Source organism: Drosophila pseudoobscura, chromosome 3, assembly GCF_009870125.1.
Source record: "Drosophila pseudoobscura strain MV-25-SWS-2005 chromosome 3, UCI_Dpse_MV25, whole genome shotgun sequence".
Taxonomy (NCBI): Eukaryota; Metazoa; Arthropoda; class Insecta; order Diptera; family Drosophilidae; genus Drosophila; species Drosophila pseudoobscura.
Genome location: NC_046680.1, coordinates 17,001,915 through 17,014,798, shown reverse-complemented (window position 1 = coordinate 17,014,798; position 12,884 = coordinate 17,001,915). Strand labels below are relative to the sequence as shown.

General features: G+C 45.0%; 4 protein-coding genes across 4 annotated transcripts; all 4 read right to left on the bottom strand.

The window, feature by feature from the left end:
• Positions 1-221: 221 nt before the first annotated feature.
• Cyp6a22 (Cytochrome P450 6a22) lies at positions 222-2,138 on the bottom strand. Its single transcript, XM_001361413.5, has 2 exons — positions 914-2,138; positions 222-849 (listed from the first exon to the last, which is right to left on the bottom strand). The coding sequence occupies exons 1-2, from the start codon at positions 1,977-1,979 to the stop codon at positions 419-421; spliced, it is 1,497 nt and encodes a 498-aa protein (XP_001361450.3). The 5' UTR covers positions 1,980-2,138; the 3' UTR covers positions 222-418.
• Positions 2,139-2,337: 199 nt separating this feature from the next.
• Positions 2,338-4,138, bottom strand: Cyp6a13 (Cytochrome P450 6a13). Its single transcript, XM_001361415.4, has one exon. It carries the CDS (start codon positions 4,064-4,066, stop codon positions 2,585-2,587), a length of 1,482 nt encoding a protein of 493 aa, XP_001361452.2. The 5' UTR covers positions 4,067-4,138; the 3' UTR covers positions 2,338-2,584.
• Positions 4,139-4,174: 36 nt separating this feature from the next.
• On the bottom strand, positions 4,175-5,896 carry LOC117183541 (probable cytochrome P450 6a14). The gene is made up of 2 exons (XM_033377676.1): positions 4,729-5,896; positions 4,175-4,672 (listed from the first exon to the last, which is right to left on the bottom strand). Exons 1-2 carry the CDS (start codon positions 5,840-5,842, stop codon positions 4,257-4,259), a joined length of 1,530 nt encoding a protein of 509 aa, XP_033233567.1. The 5' UTR covers positions 5,843-5,896; the 3' UTR covers positions 4,175-4,256.
• Positions 5,897-6,824: 928 nt separating this feature from the next.
• LOC4804974 (probable cytochrome P450 6a14) lies at positions 6,825-8,701 on the bottom strand. The gene is made up of 2 exons (XM_001361412.4): positions 7,360-8,701; positions 6,825-7,303 (listed from the first exon to the last, which is right to left on the bottom strand). The coding sequence occupies exons 1-2, from the start codon at positions 8,471-8,473 to the stop codon at positions 6,888-6,890; spliced, it is 1,530 nt and encodes a 509-aa protein (XP_001361449.3). The 5' UTR covers positions 8,474-8,701; the 3' UTR covers positions 6,825-6,887.
• Positions 8,702-12,884: the final 4,183 nt, after the last annotated feature.

Sequence of the window (12,884 nt, the reverse complement as noted above, 5' to 3'; positions counted from 1 at the left end):
TTACCATACTCACTTACGATATACATATGTACGTATAAGAATGATGTAGTTAATTCTTCAGAATTTAAATAATATGATGAAATAAGAGTATTAAAATACCAAAATTTTTCGCCCAGTTACGTCGTTATACTCCTTTAACATACTTTAACTGATAAACGTATAGATAGTGTTTGCACCCAAAACACGAATTAATCAATATTCGTATAACCACCAAATAGATAGGGAATTTTTTGAGGGTCACGATTATTATTCACGCCTAGAAGGCAGGGTACACAATATTGCCCCGAAACATACCTAAATGATTAGTATTTATTTGCTTAAATATATGTATGTGTGATAAAAAAATGCATGTTTCATATTATATTAAAATTCGTTTGTGAACACAATTCTGGTATCTCTATTGTCATGGGTACCGCTATCATTTGAGTTTGCTAATCTCTTGCACCTTCAAGTATATGCCATTCGCCGGGCATAGCAGTAAGTTCGATTTGACAAACTCAATTTTGGACTCCGTTCGTGGACAAACACTGAAGTGGAACCGTCTGAGTAGATTGACCAGGGCAATGCTGGTCTGCATCTTGCCGAAGCGCATTCCGATGCAGTTTCGCGGTCCATCGCCGAAGGGAAGCCAGCCAGCGGTGGGTCGCTGGGCCAGCTGATCGCCCATGAATCGCTCTGGTATGAATTTGTGTGGCTCTGGGTATATGGCAGGATCGTGGTGAATGCCGTACACAGGTATTAGAAGCATCTGACCGGGCTCTATGTAGAAGTGCCGGTTGCCCTTGGCAGTATACAAATTTTTGGAGATGCGCGTGAGGTGCGGCAATGGGGGATACTTTCGCAGGGTCTCTGCAAGGATGGTATCATTATCGAAATTGCACGGTTGTCAGCTGTCAGCTGTTCACTACATTACCTGCTATGACCAGCTCCATGTAGCGCAGCTCTTGCATGGAGTCGTATGTGAATTGACCCTGATGCAGCTGCAGGGCAGCGTCGATTTCCTGCCTTAACTTGTCCTGGAGCTGCGGCTGGCGTGCCAGTTCAAAGAGTGCAAATCCCAGGGTCGAGGCCGAAGTGTCGAAGCCGGCCGCAAAGAAGATGAATGCCTGGGCAGCCATCTCCTGTAGGGTGAGCTCGCCGCGATGCTTCATTTCGATAAGAAGATTCATGAAATCGTTCCTGACAATTCCCTGTTCCTCCCTCAGCTTCACGGTCTCCTTCACAATGCCCAGGTAAAAGTCAGTGATGTCCTGATGGATCTGGCACATTCGCAGCCGGCGGGCCAGGTCGGGGAAGCTCTCGATGAAGCCATCGATCAGCTGGTTGTGGCGTCGTTCGGTGAAGGCCCGTCGACCCATCACGGCAAACTGGGCTTCGGGGTTCCGCAATCCGTTGCACTCCAGGCCGAATACACAGCGGCCAATCACGTCGGAGGTGTATCTGCCCATGAGGTCACTGATCTCCAGGATGCCGCAGATGGCATTCGCTGCCAGCTCGCCGCAGACCTCGGCCAAATCCACGCCCACCTCGCATATGGTGGGGAACATGAACTTCATCTTGCCCGAAGTGAACGTGGGGGACATCTTGTGGCGCAGGGGCCGCCACTTGGGTCCATCAATGCGAAAGAGGTGGCCGGTCAGAGGATCGTCCCGTTCATTGTGGTACATGCCGCGATCCTCAAAGTTCGCAAAGTCCCTGATCAACACCTCCTTAGCCAGATCCAGGTCCAGGACCAAAACCACAGGCCGCAGCATCATGTAGATGCCGGCAAAGGGCGCTCCGCTGTCCTTAAACCGTTCGTACAGCGGCGTCACAATGTCCTTGAAATGCTTTGTCCTGCGAAGCCCATCCATGTTACCCATGGGAAAGGTGGGCCTGACATGCCCGATCCCGCGCCTGGCCCAGTAGCTCAGCCGCGTGCGCACATACCAGAAGCCAATGGCGAGGGTAATCAACAGCAGTGCAATTACATCCAGCATTCTCCACCACCGTTTCACTTTCAACTGCACTTAAAGTCCGCCTGGTGGCAATCAGTGGCGATTAGCGATGCAGCAACTGGGGGCAAAGTCAGCGGCAACGTAAACAACCCAAACAGAGAAGATAACCTCGAACTCAATACTTAATGCATTGCAATCTAATGAAAACTCTGGCAAAGCTCCGAGCTTTGAGCGATGCGAAAGCGAATGAGAGAAGCAACAAGCGGCGAAAAAACGGCATTCAAACATGCCTATCGTTGATCTTGAAAAATTCAATGCAAAGAGGCGGCTAAAAAATTGTTTACGTCCTGGAGATAACAAGCTACTAACAGCTGATCGATTACACTACAATTTAGAACAATTATTTTTAATTTTTATTTACTCTGCAATGCTCTCTTACATGAATTTCTCTTAATATTCTATGCTCTTATGAGTGCAATGAGTGCACTGTGCGGGAGTTTGCTTCTTAAAGCGCAGTGCTTTTGTCTGGCTCTCCGCTCACTTTATATTTCGTACTTCTCTCTTTATGTCTAAAGCTTTTTATTAATCAGACAGCGGGCCTTATGCATTTGTAGTTAACATGAAATTTGTGAAGTCACTATCATATTTTAGGGTGCGGCAAGTTTTTCCATTATAAGGTGAATACCTTCTTGGGTTCCTATAAGAAACGTCCGACTGGAGAACTTCAATGGGATCTGTGTACGCTCGGATTGGCGGAATTGGAAATCGCGGAGAATGTAGGCAATTCCAATTTTCACCTGCATTTTACCGAAGCGCTCGCCGATGCAATTACGCGGACCTTCGCCAAATGGCAAGTAGGCCATCGGGTGACGGGCCTTTACCTGATCCGGTTCGAAGCGACTTGGGTCAAAGTTTTCCGGCTCTGGATAAAGCTCTGGGTCGTGCTGTATGCTGTGCACGGGGATCATCACTCTCATGCCTGGCTCCAAAGTAAGTCTGCTGTCCGGCACATCATATTTTTTGGTAGTTTGTCGCACAATATGCGGCAGTATGGGGTATTTTCGCAGTGTTTCTGCCACAACTTGATCCAGGTACGGCATCTCCTGAATAGACTCATATGTCTGCTGGTGATTGTTCTTGGCAAGAACCTCTAGGATTTCACTGCGCAATCTGTCCTGAACATCGGGGTTCAAGGCCAATTCATATAGGCAGAAGGACATTGTTGTCGAGGAAGTGTCAAAGCCGGCCAGGAAGAACACCATGGCTTGAGCGGCAATCTGTTCAAAGGACAGCCCATCCTTGGTCCCCTCTTCCCCCAGATCCATTAGCAGTTGTATCAAATCACTGCGCTGCACATTCTCCCTCTTCCTGTAGGCCAGTGTCTGGCGGACTGTTTCCAAGAAGAACTCGCTCACCTCGGGGCGGAAGAGGCGCATATGTAGCATCCGCGCCAATTTGGGCTGGGCAAACATGAATCCCTGCACCATGCCCGTGTGAAGCGGATTAGTGGTCACTGAACGGCCCATGCGACGGAATTCCGAATTGGGATCGTTGAGGCTGTTGCACTCCAGGCCAAAAGCACAGCTTCCAATGACATCTGTGCTAAAGCGAGCACACAAGTCCTTGGCCTCTATTTCACCCACTTGCAGCTCGCAAGCCTGGGTGAGCTTTTCCCCCACGCTCAGCATGGTGGGGAACATAAACTTCATCTTTCCGGAGGTGAAGACCTGCGTCAGGTTCTGGCGCAGCCAGCGCCACTCGGGCCCGTCCAGGAATAGAAGGTTTCCCGTCAACGGATCGTCCTTAACATTGTGAAAGAGTCCACGATCCGCGAAGCTGCTAAAATCACTTATCGTTATTTTTTTAATCAGTTCCAGGTCCATCACAAAGAAAGCTTTGCTAAAGAAGGTGAAGTAGCCGCAGAAGCGTTCTGTTTTGCTAAACTTTTCATAGATTCGACGATTGATGTCTGTCCAGTGTAGCCCCTTGCCAAGGCCACTCATGTTGCCAAGGAAAAGTACAGGCTTTTCCCCGGCCACGCCCTTGCGACGCCAGTAGTCATAATGCTCAAGCAGCCGGGAATAAATCAGAGCTCCAGCAACGAGAACGAGAGCCAACAGCGTCCACATGCTTCCGTCTACTCGATTGAAATGCAACTGACTCTCGAAGCTGGTTCGGTTTTTATGGAAAGCTCTGTGAGTTCTCTTTTGCTAAAATTGTATCTCCCTGCCTACTCGGGTGCTTTCACATATTGCGCATTTATTACAAACGGAATGTTTTATGTATTTCTAAAGTGTAACAACCAAAACTTAACAGATACTAGATACGCTCCACTCTCAGGTGAATCCCATTCTTCGTCGTTAGAGGGAAAGAGCGAGTATCTAGAATCAGAGGAATTTCGGTACGCTTGGAGATGCCGAACTTAAAGCGCCGCAGCAGTGACACCAGACCAATCTTGGCCTGAATCTTTCCGAATCGCAGTCCTATGCAGTTACGTGGTCCGTCCCCAAAGGGCAAATAGGCCATCGGGTGACGAGACTTCACTTGATCCGCCTCGAAGCGACTCGGAGCGAAACTCTCGGGCTGCGGATATATTTCAGGATCGTGATGAATGCTGTGGACTGGTATTAACACGGTTGTTCCCTTGTCAATGGTGATGTCCGTGTTGGGGACTTTGTAGTTCTGATTGGCCTCTCGTATGAGTTGAGGAACAATGGGATGTTTCCGGAGGGTTTCTGTAAACATATGCTGGTTAGAATTGCATATACTATTTGCACGGATAGGTGCTTACCAGCTAAGACTTTTTCTAGGTAGTTCATCTCTGCTAAGGCATCATATGTTATCTCCCCTCCTTCCACATTCTTGAGAACGGCATCGATTTCCTCCCTAACTCGGCGCTGAATATCGGGATGCTGGGCCAGTTCATACAAACAATAGGCCATTGTACTCGAAGAAGTCTCAAATCCAGCTAGGAAGAATACGAAAGCCTGGGCAGCCATTTGCTCGATAGTCAGGCCATGGGACAGATCAATAACCTTTCCGTGTTTAGCAGCCTCTTGGTTCTCAGCACGCAATTCAATCAACTCATCGAGGAAATCGTTTCGCTTGATACCATTCTTCATGCGATAATCGACGGTATTTTTTACAGCGTTCATAAAAAATTCCGATACATCATCGGGTAAGAGCTTCATGCGCAATTTTTTGGCTAATTTTGCATTGGTAAACACAAAAAATTGCACTATTGGGGAGTGGCGCGGTTTCTCGAAGATCATTCGTCCCTTTGACCGGAACTCCGCCTTGGGATCACTCAGACTGTGGCACTCCAAGCCAAATGCACACGTTCCTATTACATCTGTCGTAAATCTGGCACAGATATCCTTGATCTCCACATCGCCATCGTCCACCTTTGCAGCACTCACGGCTTTGTCCATGGCTGCGGCCAGACGATGGCCAACCTCAACGACCACTCCAGACATATGCTTGATCTTTCCAGAAGTGAAAACGGGCGTCAGCTTCTGCCTCATCGAACGCCACTCGTCGCCCTCCAGAGTCAGCAGGTGACCCGTCAACGGATCATCTCTCACATTATTAAACACTCCACGATCTTGAAAGTATTGAAAGTCTTTGATCAGCACTTGCTTTATTAAATCCAGATCAATGATGAGAGCGGACCTCTTGAAGAAAGTGAACATTCCTGCAAACGGCGCGACGCCCTTGAATTTATCGTAGATCCTCTGGTTAATGTCTCGAAAATGGTACTTCGTTCCGATTCCTTTCACGTTTCCTATTAGCGGGAGAGGGCGTTCATTAGGCACTCCCTTTCTTTCCCAGTAGCTATAGGTATTTCGGTAGAAATTGTAGGCCAGCGCCAGGGCCATGCCCAGCAAAGCAAATGTTAACATCATGGTGATCGAACCTTACTTGTTCCACTCGTAGCAAACACTGTCAGATTTGCCTCAGAGTGTGCGTTATATTAGCACCTTGTTAATGTCGTAGAAGAAAGCTTTCAGATCAAAAATTCACGAAGAGAGATTAATACATTTCTGTATACATATATGTATAAACAAAATGATTATACCTACATACATATGTACATATGTATACGTATACCTTTGTACCTACATGTAAATAGCTTGAAATTCATGAAATATGTTTGCAAAAATCAATTGCCTGCCCCCCCTCGAATACTGATAGACTATCAGCGAAGCGTGCCGTTCGTTAATTTGTTTGGTACCCTTTCGTAATCACCTCTCTTTTGATCAAAGCTGGGAGAGAGACGCAGAGAGAACAATTTTTTCCCCTCTTGATTCCAAATACAGATGTCTATCATATCAGTTTTGTTTTGATCGTCATTTTCTTCGAAGAGCAAGATCATAGAGAGAGCGATGGAGAGATAGATTCGACGATTGGTGTCTGTCCAGTGTAGACTCTTACCAAGGCCACTCATGTTGCCAGAGCTCCAGCAACGAGAATGAGAGTAAACAGCGTCCACATGCTTCTGTACACTCGATTGAAATGCAACTGACTCTAACAGTGCTTCCAGGTTTTCAGAGTCAATTTCAGAGCTATTTTGTTATACTAGCTATAACTTAAGCATCCAGCTCTTGACTGTTACAGTGCTTGTCGTTTTTTGAAATCTAAATATTTTAATGGCAATTCTTTGAGAGTAAAATAGGTGAGATGGTTTACTTTTCCGAACACTTTATTCAACTGATGCGCTATTTAGAATGATCCAGCGTCGATCTACATACTTTGGCATACAGGCTAAACTAGCAGCACTTCTCTTGAAGCTGGTTCGGTTTTGATGGAAAGTTCTCTCTCACAATAATATTTTTATTCTCTGATGTTCTCGAATGCGTCACTAGTAATGGGTTTATCTCCGCCTACTACCTATCATAAACGAAATCTTTTATGTATTTCTAGAGTATAACAAACAAAACTTATCAGATATTAGATACGCTTCACTCTCAGGTGAATCCCATTCTTCGTCGCTAAAAGGAAAGAGCGAGTATCTAGAATCAGAGGAATTTCGGTACGATTGGAGATGCCGAACTTAAAGCGCCGCAGCAGTGACACCAGACCAATCTTAGTCTGAATCTTTCCGAATCGCAGTCCTATGCAGTTACGGGATCCGTCCCCAAAGGGCAAATAGGCCATCGGATGACGAGACTTCACTTGATCCGCCTCGAAGCGACTCGGATCGAAACGCTCGGGCTGCGGATATATTTCAGGATCGTGGTGAATGTTGTGGACAGGTATTAACACGGTTGTTCCCTTGTCAATGGTGATGTCCGTGTTGGGAACTTTGTAGTTCTGATTGGCCTCTCGAATGAGTTGAGGAACAATGGGATGTTTCCGGAGGGTTTCTGTAAACATATGCTGGTTAGAATTGCATATACTATTTGCACGGATAGGTGCTTACCAGCTAAGACTTTTTCTAGGTAGTTCATCTCTGCTAAGGCATCATATGTTATCTCCCCTCCTTCCACATTCTTGAGAACGGCATCGATTTCCTCCCTAACTCGGCGCTGAATATCGGGATGCTGGGCCAGTTCATACAAACAATAGGCCATTGTACTCGAAGAAGTCTCAAATCCAGCTAGGAAGAATACGAAAGCCTGGGCAGCCATTTGCTCGATAGTCAAGCCATGGGACAGATCAATAACCTTTCCTTGTTTAGCAGCCTCTTGGTTCTCAGCACGCAATTCAATCAACTCATCGAGGAAATCGTTTCGCTTGATACCATTCTTCATGCGATAATCGACGGTATTTTTTACAGCATCCAAAAAAAAATCCGATAGATCGTCGGGTAAGATTTTCATGCGCAATTTTTTGGCTAATTTTGCATTAGTAAAGATAAAAAATTCCACTATTGCGTAGTGGCGAGGTTTCTCGAAGATCATCCGTCCCTTTGACCGGAATTCCGCCTTGGGATCACTCAGACTGTGGCACTCCAAGCCAAATGCACACGTTCCTATTACATCTGTCGTAAACCTGGCACAGATATCCTTGATCTCCACATCGCCATCGTCCACCTTTGCAGCACTCACGGCCTTGTCCATGGCTGCGGCCAGACGATGGCCAACCTCAACGACCACTCCAGACATATGCTTGATCTTTCCAGAAGTGAAAACGGGCGTCAGCTTCTGCCTCATCGAACGCCATTCGTCGCCTTCCAGACTCAGCAGGTGACCCGTCAACGGTTCATCTCGCACATTATTATACACTCCACGATCTTGAAAGTATTGAAAGTCTTTGATCAGCACTTGCTTTATCAAATCCAGATCAATGATGAGAGCGGACCTCTTGAAGAAAGTGAACATTCCTGCAAAGGGCGCGACGCCCTTGAATTTATCGTAGATCCTCTGGTTAATGTCTCGAAAATGGTACTTCGTTCCGATTCCTTTTACGTTTCCTATCAGCGGGAGAGGGCGTTCATTAGGCACTCCCTTTCTTTCCCAGTAGCTATAGGTGTTTCGGTAGAAATTGTAGGCCAGCGCCAGGGCCATGCCCAGCAAAGCAAATGTTAAGATCATGGTGATCGAACCTCACTTGTTCCACTCTTAGCAAACACTGTCAGATCTGCCGCAAAGAGTGCGTTATACTAGCACCTTGTTGATGTCGTAGGCGAAAGCTCTCAGAGATTAATACATTTGTCTGCATATACACAAAGAGATTGGACTTATTCCTTATTTGTACCTACATGTAAATAATTTGAAATTCATGAAATATGTTTGCCTGCCCCGCAAATACTGATAGACTATCAGCGAAGCGTGGCGTTTGTTGATTTTTTTGGTAGCTTTTTTAATCACCTCTCTTTTGCTCAAAGTTCTTCGCTTAACGTTCTCTCAAAACAAAACAAGCTGATATAAAGTAATAGGATGACATAACAAGTTATTCTTCCTCTCCCTCTCTCTCTCTCGATTCCAAATACAGATGACTATCATAAAGTCGTATTATTTATATTTTGTACGCATATCATTTTGTTTTGATCGTCATTTTCGTCGAAGAGCAAGTTCAAAGAGAGAGAGAGAGACAGAGATTCATCTGATAAATGCGCTCTCAGAAAACGCTGTACTCGACATGAACACACGCTCCATCAAGTTTTACTGGGTTCATAGAGTGCAGCAGAACCTGAACTTGAATATATACATAGTATTATATATATAATATAAGCGAAAGAGCTTCCTACTGAGAATTAAATTATATTATTATTAAATATATTATTAAACAAAAGAAATTGCGCTGATCCTTTTTTTATGTGGAAAAGTTGTATTTTATTGTAAAGAAGTTTTCTGCTACCTCCGTGGCAACTTAACCTAGTTTTACATTTAAGAGGAAAAACAATTGATCATAGGAGATACATACATACATACATATAATTAATGTTACACACATACATACATATATAGAAAAGGTACATTATTTACAAAAAGTTAATTAAATGTTATTGGAGGGATCTAGTAGGGAGATCCAGTGGATGACACCTTTTAAGTCTTCTGTTTCTTGGCGTGGTAATAAGACATCTAGCTAATACATTAGGGCGAACACCTAGGCATTGCAAGTACCTCGCTGCATGTAGTGTTTATACATGTTATTATCGCCCACTTTGGGAACCTTTAGGTCCCTTTCGATGTCGCTGTTTCATATATACCATGGAGCAATGCATATTTAGCTCAGTATTTTTGATTGAGCAACTCAAATTTTATTTATGTTGGTTTTTGCCGCAATGCCGTAAAGTTGAAGTGCGTTTTACGCGCTAATCTTAACGATGTTAAGTCACACTGTTTAGTCTTATACTACCTAAAAGTATGCAACTGACATACAGAAGAGCCAAATACTGTAGCAAATATTGTAGCAGTCTTTGAGGTGAGCCTCGTATGTATGTATGTATGTAGAGCTATTAACATAAAAGTGTATGGGAAAAGCTTTTGGCCAGCTTTCAAAGCACAAAATGTAGGGAAATTTGAGCAGAGGTTGATGAATAAACTGATGGCTAGTTCCAATAACGAACACTTCAGTTATTTAAGTGGCGCCTGCTGAGGAACTTTTGATGTAAGGAAAGGTGAAAAATGTCAGTAGTAGCAGCCTCCAACAGGTGGTAGTTACCGGTAAAATTTGGAGTAGGAGTAGCATGATGGGATGAATTGGGTACAGATTAATGAGCCGGATTGAACAGTTAGCAGTGGAGCATGGTAGCTGAGGTACGCAAGCATTTCTTCGATAACCAGTTGACCAACTTCTACTCTTCAGGCTATCAAATACAGAAAGGTGCAAGTAAAATGACTCCCATCTCTTTTTCATCGATCTTCTTGCCAGACTTCTGCATAACCTTCAAACGAGCTCTTCTAGAGCGAATTTAAGCCACAAAAAACCATTTTACTGGCGTATACATGGAAAAGCTACTTAGCTACTTACCAATCTTGTTTTCTCGGTGTGTTGGAGGCATTTGACACCACTTTGCCATCCTGAAGGTAGGCGGAAGGAGAGTCAGGATGATGTCCATCGGGGCCAGCTAACGTTGGCATTTTCGTCGCCTTGACGACGCCAGAAAACGGGTCCAGCTGTTAGCCAGTTATCCAGTTGTCCATTTGGCCATGTCCATTCTATGCGCTGTCGTTTCCGTGGCTTCGTCCCAGGTACTCGCACACTTAGCGGAAACAGCTGTTTATGTTGATGGGCCCGGCAGCAAAGAAAGAAAATGCAGAGGATTTTGGCCATTTTCCCATTTTCGCAGCGGTGACCGGCGGGAAAACTTGTCGGCATTACAATTTGCTCTTCGCATTGCATACTTTTAGGATCAGGCATTTTTCCGCGCCCAAGCACTTAAAAATATAGTGCATATTTTATGGAGCCCAGAGTGAGAGTGGAGTGGCTGCTACAGTACTGTACTGTGCTGTACTGTAGTTGTAGCTGCAGCAATGGGCGGTTCTTGCCTTAATTAAAACAAATTTAAAACCAGTTAACGCACACTCACGCCCACACATGCATATAAGTGCATACATATGCACACAGGCAGCCGCCTGACAGTTGGCAGCGGACTTCCGCCTCTGGTTTGGGAGCACATCAAATATGACAGGCTGGCCAGAGTCGGTCTGGCTCTGGCTCTCGCTCTGGCCCTGGCTGCAGCCAAAATGTTGCCATGCAAATTTAAATGTCAACAAAAACTTGCAGTTTAACCCAAAAACCTTATTCTGCGGTGTGTGTCGGCGGTGTTTGTTGCCGCCATCCAACAATATCCCAGCCAGGGCTGCGCAAATTTATGCAAACTCCATTTAAGGCCGGCGGCTATTAGAGATGAGAGCGTGATCAGAGGGAGAACCCAGTAAGTAAGTCGGGCAAGTTTTGTAAATTTCTGAAAACATTCAGAAAAACTTGGTACCAAATAATTGTAGCTGAATCAGATTGGATTCTCAAGAGAATTCATACAATTGCTTACGCAAAATTGTTTTCAAATTTAGGTCTCAATATTGGTTGAGTTTAAGGCACTTTGCTCACATTCGCAATCACTTCAATTGAAAATAATTTCATACTCCTGTTCACCGCCTTCTCTTCTCATCTCTAGAACACGAATGGCAAATCATGGCTCGAATATGCATATGGAGTTGTCTGTGTGCCGGCAGCTTAAAATTGTGCAACAGGAAACGGCTGGTTGGCTTGGCTAACCAAGCCCAGCCATCCGACCTCTTAGCACTGTCTGCTCGGAGCGCCAGTTGTGGCAGTTGCGCCAGTTGAGGGTCGTCTTGTTCCACTTCTGTTCTGTTTTGTTGCCCTTGCTCAGGTGCATTGCTTTGGCAGCTGTTTTTGGCCATTGTTTAGTAATCGGATGTAGCCAAGTTTTCGAATCGAATGTATAATTTCGCAGCATTTTAATTACTTGCAACCGTCTACTTGCCGTCGCATTCCAATCCAGTTCCTGGTGTGGCTGCTTTTGACATGTGGTTATGCAAATTGTCAAAATTATGGTTAGAAGGCAGGACTTACGTTGCATGACTTTGATATTTGATTTGTGGCAGGGAACTCAGTGTAATAGGTTATATTTCCTTCTGAATGGCAATTTTTCACTGCAAAGGACGGATTCTGTTTTTATTTGCCCAAAAAGTATGCTATGAAATATCGCATAATATCTATACAAGCGTTTTTAATCTCAGTTTTCCCCTTCCTTGACATCCTTGTAGCTGCTATATCCTGATCCTTTGACTGGCTGTCGACTGTCCTGTAGCCCCGAAAACTTTCCAACAGTTTGAGCCGCCTGTAATAAAAATGAAATCCGAAAGCGCATCTGGTGCTGGGGAAAAAGTTTGGGTGGTGAGTGGATAACTTAAAGGCCAGCACAAGTTTGCATAAACATATAGGGCTCAATCACATCGACTATTACCAGCAGTTACCCGACTCCCATCCTGTCCCCCTGCCTGACTCAATTGTTCTGCCATTGTCAGGGCTCTTGGCCCACACCACGAGCAATTTGCCTTGACAATAGTCATGCATTTTAATTGTGCAGCAGCTGCGGCTCATCCAGGCCACTGCCCCCCGCCACCCTGCCACACTGCCATCCAGACAACATGCCACTGCTAAACGCAGCAAATTGTGTGGCCATTAAAAAAATGGCGCATAAAATAGAAACTTTTGCAGACATTTTTATTCGGAGATGCAACACGGAGGGAGAGCCAGCAATTATTTGTAAAATATTTATTTTACAATTGAATTGAAAAAGTTTCTGTGTGTGGCAGTTGCCCCAAAACTGCGCGAGAGAGGAGCAACTTTTCGACCACTAATCAAATGAATGGAAATTAAACCAGCGAGGCGGACAGACGGAACAGCCGGGACGAAGGGAGGGTTCGAGATACTCTCGCGGGCGTGTGCAAAACAATTAAGCTAAAATTGTTATTGCAATTTGAAAACAATTGTCAAATTATGTAAATGCCGTCTGATTGCCCCGAGTATTTT